At 38.8% G+C, this 12595-nt stretch overlaps 1 protein-coding gene across 1 annotated transcript in view; it reads right to left on the bottom strand.

Annotated features, from left to right (window-relative positions):
- Nucleotides 1-12595, bottom strand: part of LOC108887861 (zinc finger protein 236) — a 56881-nt gene that overhangs the window by 34051 nt on the left and 10235 nt on the right. Inside the window, exons 7-13 of the mRNA XM_018683507.2 lie at nt 8029-8151; nt 5479-5652; nt 4353-4530; nt 3252-3524; nt 2151-2354; nt 1814-1946; nt 9-269 (exon numbers count right to left, since the gene is read on the bottom strand). Of these exons, the coding sequence (XP_018539023.1) occupies nt 9-269; nt 1814-1946; nt 2151-2354; nt 3252-3524; nt 4353-4530; nt 5479-5652; nt 8029-8151 (1346 nt within the window). The remainder of the gene's footprint in view (nt 1-8; nt 270-1813; nt 1947-2150; nt 2355-3251; nt 3525-4352; nt 4531-5478; nt 5653-8028; nt 8152-12595) is intronic.

Genomic DNA, 12595 nt, shown 5'->3' with positions numbered 1-12595 from the left:
GCCCAAACCTGTGCGTCTTCATGTGCTTCCTGCAGTTGGGCGATGACTTGAAGGTCTTCTGGCAATAGGGGCACATGTAAGGCCGTAGGTCACTGTGGGTGGTCATGTGGCGTCGCAGGCTGCCGCTGGTGGTGAACGTTGTGTCGCACATCAGGCACTTGTAAGCTTTTAGGCCTGAGTGTGTCCTGATATGAGCTTTGAGCACTCCAGAAGAGGCAAAACCCCGACTGCACTGCACACACTTGTAGGGTCGTTCACCTGTATGAGACCTGCAATAAAAAATGGATGGTAGTAACTTCCAGCATTTAGTTTTAAGGGGGACACAAAGTACACAGCAGTAGTATATTATTGTTGAGTTTGTTAAGGGCTGATGCTGATATTTTTTATTCAAGTGAATGTGTTTAATACTAACAAATTAAAATGTGGTAAAATTCATACTGAAAACTAAAAATATTCCTGAGAATAAAGATAATTAACAGAAAACACCAGTAACACTTCAGGATAATGTGGAAGGTGCATGAGGGCTTTGCTGTGAGTTATCTTGACAATTTATGACTTGGCCAATTTGAATCAAAATCCCTGGTCTTTTTTTAAGTGTTGCCTTTCTAGGTCCATCAGTGAATCAAGGGAACTGTCAGTAGTGGCAGCTCATAGATGCTGTGTTTGAGACTCGAGCCATTAATCTAAATCTGCCGACAAAGAAGACAAATGGAAAGGCCCCGACCATCTAAAATCATTTAGATTAACCTCTCAATATTGAAATGAAGATAAATGCTGGAAGTCTGTCATAATGCAAATGTTTAAGAGTTCAACAGAGATACATAGATTAGAGCAGCAAAGTGAATAGGCCACTTATCATTTTTTATTGCTGCTATTTCAGTGTTCTATTTTATGCATGGCTGACAGGGGCATTTTAAAAGTTAGTTTAACAAAGTCCTTGTGCTGTTCATCTATGTCAGGTATTTAACAGTCAGTGATGTAAAGCACATGTCTCTAAAGGACCATTAAATACCAGCATTGAATTCACAACAGTTGGGATCAGATAAAATTAATAGGTTGTTATGAGGGTTTTTGTTTAATGAAAAATGTGTGTATTGGTTGTGTGTGTGTGTGTGTGTGTGTGTGTGTGTGTGTGTGTGTGTGTGTGTGTGTGTGTGTGTGTGTGTGTGTTGGGGGGGGGTTGCATCAGGGATACTGCTCAAGACTGGTTAAAGTCATATTTGTCAAACAGTTGTTCTTTCTCTATAGTTGCCCTATTGACAGTGGTGTTCCCCAAGGCTCCATCCTTGGCGACCTTTTGTTTTCTTTTTTTATAATTGCTTCCACTGTGTCACATTATATCATTTTATCATTAGTTTTTTATAATTTTGTGCTAATCCAGCCACTAAATATCTGGTGTACAATGGCAACAACCCAACCTCAGAGTGGAGTGAAATTAACCATTATGGAGAATTCAAAAGGGAATGGGATACATGCATGAATATGCCCTATAAATATAATATCAATCTACCTCTTTGATTTTGATGTTAACACTAATCTCTCTCTCTCTCTCTCTCTCTCTCTCTCTCCCCCTATGTATGTGTGTGTGTGTGTGTGTGTGTGTGTATGGACAACTATATATAGTGGTATCTGTGGCCTGATGGTGAAATAAATTCAAAAGGATTTATATGAATTTGTGGCCTCATGAGTTGTCCAAAACACATACTGCTGCAGAATGAATCATCTGATTTTCTGAAAAAAATGCATGTATTGGCCCTAACAAATCGTATTAACTTCAGTCATGAACAGGACATATGGTGTTAAGAAGCCTTACCTGACATGCTGTTTCAGATGGCTTGATTTCTTGTAGGCCTTACTACAGAACTGGCATTTATATGGCCGATCATTGCCCACCACCTCCAGGTACTGTTGGAAAGCCAGACGAGGGTTCTGGGATGGGATGAGACCTATTGTGCAACATGTGAACAAGTGACATGAGGACTTATGAGTAGTGACATTTCATTTTGTGCAGAAGCACACAGCATACATGAAGAAACATAACCAAGATAGCCACCATGCCAAGGACACCAGGAAAAGTATTTACTATCAGGAAAAACAGATGCAACATCACCTAGCGTATATAAAATATGCCTGCCAACACATGCTTTTACCAAAGTCAGTGATAAGGATGGGTTCCTGCAGGGGTATGTCAGGCAGAGGTAGATTACTCTTCGACACTTTGGCTTTGTTGGTTTTCCGTGGAAATTTGTGCTTCTTCTGCTGCAGGCTTTTGAAGTGAGAAGCGATGTGTGTTTTCCTGTGGCCCGATGTACGAAAGATCTTGTCACAGTGAGGGCAAGGGAAAGGACGTACACCTAGGAAAAGTGGGGAAAAACAGCACTTTTGGAGAATTAGTATTTAGAGAATTAGACTGAGTCTGACATATGTACTACAATATAAACATAAAAAAATTTCTAAATCACACAAAAGATATAAGAGTTTTAGAGTTACTGTCCCTAAGCCAATCTAAGCAAATAATATGAAACTCACACATAAACCAAAAATGTAAACTCTTATAATTTTATTTAATTTTTGGCTACAAAAGGTTACAAAGCCTTTTACTTAGCAGGAGACAATATATATTTCTATGGAACCAAATTACAGCACAAGGAAAAGTGACAAAGATAGGGAACTGTATAAGCACACAGCCTTAGTGAGAAATACAGCTGACAACATGTTTATCACTTTATCGCTTGGAGCTAACACATAATCAGAGCTAATGTAAACACCTAACATAGACAGTGCTATTACATAGCAATTAGAGGGACAAAGACTAATGCACAGATGCACATAATAATGAACTGTTACAGTTTTGTTTATTCATACTAATGCTGACATTTCATGCCCAGGGGAAGATAATTTAAGGTAACCTCTCTAAGAAGAAGCAAGTACAGAATGATTGTAAGCACATGAATGCAAAGGAATGTTCTAGCTGAAGCAGCACCAATATGTTTACACAGGTCCAGCTTTCTGTATTGTTTATCATAACATATAGCTGAATACCAAATGATAAAGGTGCCAGGAAAATGAAACCATTATGTTGAAAGCTCATATGTCTCATTTAACCTATGCAAATACTGATTATGTTAGCGGAAAAGGTGCATGATGTGCCATGAGGAACAAGCCGGTAAAGTGAAAAAAGTGTGCGTTCAAATGTTCGTTTCATTTTGGTTTTAAGTGTAACCCTTTCATGAAGTGGACCTGCTTCTCACCTGTATGCAGCCGCATGTGTACCTTCATGCTGCCAGAAGTGGAGAAGCACTTCAGACAGCACTGACACTCAAAGGACTTGATACCCGTATGCGTTTTCATATGTGCTGTGAGGGTGCTCTTGACAGCAAAAGCTCTGAAGCACTGTTTGCACTTGAAAGGCTTCTCATGGGTGTGGATGCGGATGTGGCGAACAAGGTCGCTTGGTTTCTTGAACTCCTTGGAGCAATATGGGCAGCCATGCCAGCGAACACCATTCTCCTCCCTGATGGAGCCTGGAAAAGAAAAGTGAAGCAGCTGTCCATTGTTTGTGTCAGTGGAATGTTGCTGCAGATCAAAGCTTTTTTTCATCTGTCTTCTTTGTTAGTAATTGATTGTTCTGTTGATAACATTTAAAAAATGGACGAAAAGAAATGATAAATGTATTATTATTTAATTTGAAGAGCTAGTTAGTATATTTACTTGGTAAATTACTGAACTGTAAGTTAAAAAGAACTCAGCAGGCTGTGGGGCCTTTTCCTAACAGACCCCCTCCGTCTGGAATGACCTCCCTTCTGATATTAGATGGGTGGACTCTGTTGAGTCCTTTAGATCCAAACTTAAAACTTATTGTTATGCCTTAACTGTCAGTTAGCACCTTATTCTCTTACTTATTTCATGCTTCTACCTACCACCATTCTATCTTCGGCAGTTTGGGTCAGTCTCAATGCATCAATCAAACTCAGTATTGAGTAAAATCCATGTTGTCCTGCTGACAGACTACTACAGCTGTCCTAAAATCACTGTATAACCCTAATTTGGTTTCTTTCTTCTAAAAGCATATGAGTATCAAAGCTGCGTGTCTCTCACTCTGTCCCCTCTCTTCATCATTCTCTCTCGTAGTTTTGTGGGTTTTCCTGTCTCTCCTCTTTTCCTGTCGCTTTCTGCCCCTGCTGCCCCAATGATCCTGCACAACGCCTGTTGTTACTTGACTTGACTTGACTGAACCATTTTATTAGTTATATCAATTATAATTGGAAGATTTTTTGTTGATTCACTAATGGATTTACTGACTAACTAATTCATAAGGAGTTGAAAACTAAACTCACAAAATATACCCCCACCTGGCATTTGTATAGGTTTCTTGAAAATGCTCCTTTTCTTCTCCCTGGCAGGTTTATCTGGACCTTGTACTTTCTTGCTTTCTACAGCGGCTCCATCAGTGGTCTGGTTCTGGGATTCTCTGGATGTGGCGTCACCCTGCGGCTGGACCACACTTAGCCCACTGTTCTCCAGAGCTTGCTGCAGAAACAGAACAGAAATCTGCTCACAGGCCACACCATAGCTTAAATATGTCTTCATGTACAATAAATTAGTTATGGAAATACCAGTCAAATCATACAACATGAAAAAATGTTGTAACATAAATTCTATATTTAAAAAAAAAAACATTAAACCAAATCATGTAGAGAATTATTATCATTATTATGCAATCAGCAGTTTGAGGTATGGCTTGTAATAATGTGGCCAATTCTGACAAAAAAAATTGGTCATGAAAATAAAGCCATGGTCTAAAACCAAAGCTCAGTCATAAACACACCCTGCTGTGTTGCAGAGGTTCTATTCAACTGTACCCATCTATAAAGCTTTGTGGTGCAAATTCATCATTGTACTATCTCTATACCTCCCCCCTGGATGGATCCACCACCGCGAAGAATCCCGCTATTCAGTCACCAAAGGAAAGTAACTTCACAGTGCATATCATTGGGTCTCAAACAAACATAACTTCAGAGACATTTTAGGGAGTTTATAGAGAACATTCCTTCTTTTCATCTCTTTCTCTGTGTCCGAATATATTCCCTCTGCAGGTTCCCCGATCTAAATAATTTCCGTTTAAATGGCTCCACTGATTTTTTGAGCTCTAAACTGACAGTTACTGAAGTGTGTGTGTTTGTGTGTGTGTGTGTGTGTGTGTGTGTGTGTGTGTGTGTGCGCGTGTGTGTGTGTGGATCTGTACCTTTTTTGTTTGTGTGTTCTTGTGCCTGACTGCTGGCATCCCATACAGCCAGAAAGACAAGGACAATTTTCCAAATGAGGAGTTTTCATTAATCCCCTTCAAGAGTGGAAGTCTCTTTGTGCACTCTTTAAAATGTGCTTTAAGATTAATGTCAGTCAGTCTACAGGGTCCTGGATACTACTGGGTTTTGTTCTGATCATTTGACACATTTAATGCGTGTGAATGTCCTTCACCTGCAAGATGTCCTGGTTGATGGCAGTTTCCATGGCAATAGCTGGCTCTGGAGGTTGGGGCTGGGCTGTCTCGCCGCTGACCTGTTCCGACAGCTCGAGAAGTTGCTGGATGACATCTGTCACCCCCTCACCGCCCTCTGACCCCCCTGGACCCTGACCTGTCGTTTCTGTCTCCTGTGGGAGAAGAAGAGGGGAAATGGAAGGACAAGGAGAAAATGAGAACCAATGTGACAAAGGGGCCAGGACAGACCATAATCTGAAAGCTGACTAATTTTTATTAGGGGTGCCGTGGAGCATAAAATTGGAAAAGCACTGGATATTACTGAACCAAATGTTAATTAGTGTCTGCCTACATGTGGATCATTGACTCTTATATCATGAATCATGCCATCAAAGACAATGGCATACATATAGACAGTGGATATGTTTACATATACAGCATAGGCCTGTGCATACCCTCAACAAGTCCTTTACTAGAACACAGTGCTTATACTGTGTAAAACAGCCTCAGTTCTTGCTGCTGATGTTGGAGACATTTTTTTGAGATTTGGTTTATGTTGACATGATTGTATATTGTATATAATTTCAGAGGATTTGTCAGTGGCACAGTCATGAAGCCAGTCTCTCGTTCTACTAGATCCCAGATTGTTCTATTGGATTCAGATCTGGTGACTGGGGAGGCCAATGAGGTACACTGAACTCGGTGTCATGTTCATGAAACCATTTTAAGATGACTTTTGCTTTGAGACATGGTGCATTATCATGCTGGAAGTAGCCATTAGAAGATGGTAAATTGTGGCCACAAAGGGATGCACAGAGTCAGCAACAAGACTCAGATAGGCTGTGGCTTTCAAATGATGACTGATTAGTATTAAGGGGTCCGGAGCCTGGACTATTAACACACTGTATTTATGGATTCATGCTGCTGGCACCAAATTCTGACTCAGCAGAAAGAGTTAATACTAGGCTATGTTTTTCCAGTCTTCAACTTTCAACCACCAGTTTTGGTAAGCCTGTGCCCCCTGTGGCTAGATTTCTGTTCTTGGCTGACAGAGTTGAACCTGATGCGGTCTTCTACTGCTGTAGCTGATCAGCCTCAAGGTTCAACATGTTGTGCTTTTCTGTTCACCACAGTTAGGAGTGGTTATATGAGTTACTGTAGCCTTTCTGTCAGCTCCAAGCATTCTGCCCATTCCTTCCTGACTTCTCATCAACAAGGCCTTCCCATCCGCAGAACCGCTGCTCACTGGATGTTTTTGTTTGTTGCACCATTCCAAGTTAACTCTAGAAACTGTTGTTTGTGAAAATTCAAGAAGATCAGCAGTTTCAGAAATGCTCAAACCCTGGCACTAACAAACATGCTAAGGTCAAAGTCACTGAGGTCACATCTGTCCCTATTTTGATATTCAATGTGAACATTAACTGAAGCTCCTGACCTGTATCTGCAAGATTTCATGCATTGCATGTAATAAAGTGCCAGGTGAGTGTATATGAAAGGCAGCATTTAAACATCACTCAGATTAAAATTATAATTGTATTGAAATTAATTACCTAATACTCACCAAATAATGCTGATGCATTATTACCACAGTTGTAGACAAGGGACACCATCACTGAGAAGACTGACAGCCTATAAACTGCATTTTAGACTCTAGGCCAAGCCTAATTTGGCAGAAAATCTGTTTGATTGGTTTAAGGCAGATGGGAAATTGTCAAACAGTGTATATCTGGAGGAGAGTGCTGCTCTGTCAATGCAAATCAAGCTGATGCTTTTTGAGTTTTCGGCAATTGGGCATGGTGAAACATCTGTGTAAAAAAACCTAATGAGCATTGTTATCTACCTTTTTCCTGAGCAGCAAAGTAACAAGTAACAAGTAATGTGTTGGAAAGAAATTAAAAGCCTGAATTCTGACAAACACCAGCACTAATAATACCATAGTTGTGAGATAAAAGCTACCAAGTATTTTGACAGTAGACTTCTTTGAAGTAACTTTAGCAAGGAATCAATTATTTGCTATATGCTGTTAGTTTTTTTTTTCTGCTGTTGGCACAACATATACACTTGTTATCTTGCCTATCTCATTTCCATTCAAAAGAAAATTAAAAGTATTTCTCTCAGTCTCAGTGAAAACTGAGCGACTTCTTAACATAGGAAAAAGAAATTATTACTAAAAAATGAGATTGTAAAATTGTCTGACTTAAATCAGACATGAAATATTAAGTAAACTAAGTAAAATCACGCCAAGGTAATCTCTGTAATATGGCCAAGAGCCACTAACATTACTTAAGAAGCCTTAGAACCTAAGCCTCTCTCTCTCTCTCTCTCTCTCTGTGTGTGTGTGTGTGTGTGATTGAAAACACAGCCACTGACTTCAGCACTAACATAAATCATAACTAACTGTGTGGCAAGAACTCTAGTATATCTAATTAACCTTATCCAGCAGGGTCAAGAGACTGAATTTGAATTTTTTGAGTACATTCAAAGCAGATGCTGGAGTGAGAGAGGGTAATAAACTTTTTGCTCATGTTCTCTACAGGCTGCTGTCTTACTGGAGTGCTGGAGGGGACCTCAATCACAGAGATGTGCATCTTGCTGATGTGTGCATTCAGACTGCCCAGCTTCTTAAATACACAGCTGCAGTCCATGCATGGGAACAGCGGTACCCCTTTAGTCTGTAAGAGAACAAAAAAAAGAACAAACAATATTATCCTGACTGCTGTACAAATGTTTTGTTGTTAAAGGCCCCCCTCAAAGATTTCTAGTCACAGAACATCCCAAAAATACTGTTTCAGAAAGAAATCTAGTAAGATATCATCTCCAGCTGTCATAGTCTCAAATAACATGAGTTGTGGGTATTCAGCTGATAAAAACTAAAGATAATTATTCATTTACAAGGCCTGGGAGATTATAGACTGAATACTATCAATTAAACCTAATAATGGATCTCCATTTCATACAGCAATTGGTTGAGATCAACATACATATCACTTTAAAGACACAGACCAGACCATCTGGATCGTACTGGGTCTGGTGTAGAGTGATCAGTAGTACCTGGTAAATACCAGATGAACAGAAAACATAATGAGTAATTGTAAATACTAGGTGCCAGACATAAACGTCACTGCTTGCTCTTGTTCATGGTCTTGGTAGGTTATACGAGTGTACACACAGTGTGATAGAGAAATGAGTTACAATGACATATTTACCATTTTTCAGCCCCACCCCTGTCCCTTTTTACAGTGGCAGTCTGCAGGAAGGAAGCTTGTACTTCCTGAGGAAGTTAAATATTTTTAAAATGGACAGAAAAAATATTTCCTTCTCTAATCTAATCTGTTTTTATGTTCTCTATTACTGCCTGGTATGGGCCCACAGACCCTCCTGATGGCTATGTATTCTTCCTTCTCTAAGTAAAACTAGAAATTAATATGTAATATGCTGAAAAATACTTTGAAAATTGAACCACTGAAAAGACATCCATAACTGAAGTTGTGGACAGAAAACAAATTTTAAGTGATGCTAAAAAAAATGGCAAAAACTTTTTAGAAATACGAAAGCATTAAGAAAAATCTTTTAGAACAAATGTGACAGTTGAGCAGGCTACTACAAAACCAAAAAAAAAAACAAGTATGAGGGAAGCTGATTGTTTTTCCATGAGGGACAAAACACAGGTGAAGTGGAGGATCAGCATCACTGGACAGGGATTTTTTTTTTTACAGGAAGTGGAGAGAGTTTGAAGATGGCTGAACAGAGTCACTAGAAAGGATGAATTTCAAGTATGTTTGTGAGATGGTGAGGGCATATGAAGGAGCTGCAGTGAGGTGCTCTTAGTGCCATGATGTTGGACAGCTGGAATAAGGATGAGTGTGCACAGATGTAGTATGTATGGGAAAAGATGGATGGACACAGGAGGAGTGTCATTTCTCACAGAGCCTAAAAGTGTGTTTCCATTGTAGTAGTAATCACGATGTGAGGGTAAAAGACTGTGAGAGAAGGAAAAGAGGTGGAAAAGATTTTATATGTGGAGATGGTGAAGACAGCAAAGGCAGAGATGGCAACAATGACGACAAGATCAGAAATCCGGTCTACAGAGACAGAACAGGGTGGACATGATGGAAATCAGAAATGTTGGAAGAAGACTTATGCAAGTCATGTTGTGAAGTCATTAATTGTGTGAGTGAAAAGTGTTCTCCCTACCACTGTCGGGATCCCCCACCCTCTCAAGAACGGCAATGAAAAAAAACTTAAAATCGTAAAAATGAAAAGATCATTTATCCCCCCACCCCGTCGGACATGCCGCCCCCCATGACAACCATTCTAGGGCAAACACTGATGAGGCTGAATATATTTAGTGGTTGATGATGCATCAGAAAAGATTTGGAGATAAGGGATATTTTAAAAAAGGGTGAAATTCATTATTTTTCTAGGAAATTGAAGGCAGTAAGTTTAGTGAGGTCATACATTGAGGAAGCAGAAAGGTTGTTGGGATAGGGTAGAAAGTCTGAGTAGCACTGATGCATTATTCATTGTTAGTTTCCATAAAATAATATCTAAAAAGATAAAGAGAAGGATAACAGATTTTCAGTTTCTCCTGGAGGACATTCATAGTGTTGCGCCTGGTAGTATACATGAAAAGTGACAGAAATAGTTGTGTCAAGAATAGTAAAAGAGCTACAAAGAGAAGTTCAAATACCAGCTCCTTTCTCACCTCTGCACAACTGGATGATCACTGCGTAAAGTGGGCGAGAATGTCAGATCACTGATTTCAGGAAAATTACAAAAATGGTCAAACTGAGATCCCTCAATGTCAGAAAGGTTTGGGGAGAGGGGGTGTCTGAAGCTATTCCACCGTCTAACAAGCAGTTCTTCGAATCGTAAAAAGGTGAAATCAGCTGAAGTGTAATTGATGAAAGCATCTGAAAAGGTTTTTAGAAAAAATCCAAACCCCCCACTCTTGGTACTGCTAATGAATTACTCACTGTATACACGACTGCACACTTGGGCTTAATCATCTATCACTTTCTGACATGCGGTGTTTTGAGGAGGCTTAATGATTTATGACTTTTATGATATTCAAATTCAAATAACATAAATTCACCAGAGTGGAGATTATTATTAAAACCACATTGTGAATTGTTGTTTTATAGAATGACATACAGCTTGATTTATGACTTATGTTTGTAGTCTTAAATTCTGCATCTTATTTTGGATCACAGTTTAATGGAAAAACAACTTTTTCTTTTTGTTTTCCGTTTTCAGTTTTAGTACCTGAATTTGTGATTAGCAAAGATTTTGGATGCCATTCAAATGCAGTCAGTGTTCTAAAAATGCCTTAACCCAACATGACCAAACACTTTATTGGATTTAACTATGATGATTTTACTCCCCTGACTCCTCAATCTGCATCTGCTCATGAAATCTGTTGCAAATAACGCCTGACCGTAATTTACTCCTGAAATCAGTCAATCATAAGGAAACAATCTATCTGGAACAGGAAAGCTGAAGAACACTTGTGAAAATTAGGTGCATTATTCAAATTGTCCTGCTGTTTAGCTTTCCAGAAGTAATTCAATCATATGGCCCCATCACAGGCTTTTAGCACTGAATACACAATCATTAACAAACAAGAAAAGAACATTTATACTTCAATTTGTTCAAACCGACTCTGTTAAAAAAAACAAAGATAAAGTGTAAAAAAAAAAAGTGTTAGAAATGAACTCAGCAGGCCATCTGACCAATTGACCCACTCAAAGAAAATGATTGTGCAACATTTTACCTTCATGTACAAACACTTTTGCTCAATGTGTACTGAAACACAATTAACAGTACATATCCAATATGTACTTGTAAGTATTAATTCAGCCCGACTGCTCATCTCAGTGAATTAGGTGTGACGCTTTTTATTCAGACTCAATTAAATCTAAAAGAAACACCATTAAAACACCCTCACTGTAGAAACAAAACAGAGGCAGACAAAACAGTGGATATGTTCACGTGATTGCACCAATTTCCTGTGTCTCTTTTTCAGATGTATAACTTAGTCAGCAGCTTGGGGATCTTTTTTGTTCATTATATATGTGAGGATAATTAACTGCAAATTTGAGTATCATAACCCATGGCAGTCAATTCTTATTATTTACGATTTAGGATTTACACTACATTTGACAAAATACTGCAAACTGAAAATAAGTTGTAGACTTATGAGAACTCTGTCTAAGGTTTCCTGTGTTTCATTATGCATCTGGTATGCTGTATTCAGCACTGCCTTGTTGATGTTTTGTATATGATCTTAATGAACAGTACATCTTTGAGCAATATACTCTCTGTAGATACTATGTATAATTTCTTATTAGTTTGATTAATTATGATATACTTAATAAGCATGAAGAATTGCTGCTTGATATGACAACATCTGTCTCCTTTATACCTGGAAACCCTGGTGTTTTAGGGTTGTTTGCTGTTGTCAGTTCAGATTACATTCTCAAATCAAAGATTAGTATTCTCAGACATCTTTGTACCTTGATTTAGAACCACCCAAGCTTGAGTGATTTTGTATTTTGTTTTAACTGCCAACACAAACCAAACTAAAGGAGGACATAAATCACATAAATCACTTCGTTCAATTGCAACACAAACTACAGCTCCCAAAATGATCACAGATTATCTGAAATGACTTGGGATAAATTCATACAGAAGCCTGACTGGGATACAGTCTGTACAATGTGTTTTGGGAAGTCACTAACAAGACTCTACAGCCTGGTTAGTGACTCTCTTACACTGGACTTAGACACAGCCATGGACACTGATAATGCAAACAAGCTGATGTTTAGTATTCACATTGTGTACCATGTTCACCATCTTAGCCTAGCTGGTTTGCATGCTAACAATAGCTAATTAGCACTCAATATAAAATATAGCTGAGACTGATGAGAATGCCAATAATTTTGTAGGTGTTTGTTCATAAACCAATTGATAATATTATTTAGGAAAACTGACCATTGGACCAGAATGATGACAATTTGACATTTATTTCTAAAATGTACAGAAGCTGTGGCCTAACTGTGACAAAAGCCCTGGAAGATTCATTTCTTTGTTAGCACTTCTAGTGAGCCAAATTAG

This window comes from Lates calcarifer, linkage group LG15 (genome assembly GCF_001640805.2).
Source record: "Lates calcarifer isolate ASB-BC8 linkage group LG15, TLL_Latcal_v3, whole genome shotgun sequence".
Taxonomy (NCBI): Eukaryota; Metazoa; Chordata; class Actinopteri; family Centropomidae; genus Lates; species Lates calcarifer.
The sequence above is the reverse complement of the archived record's forward strand: the minus strand, read 5'-3'. Positions and strand labels throughout refer to the sequence as shown.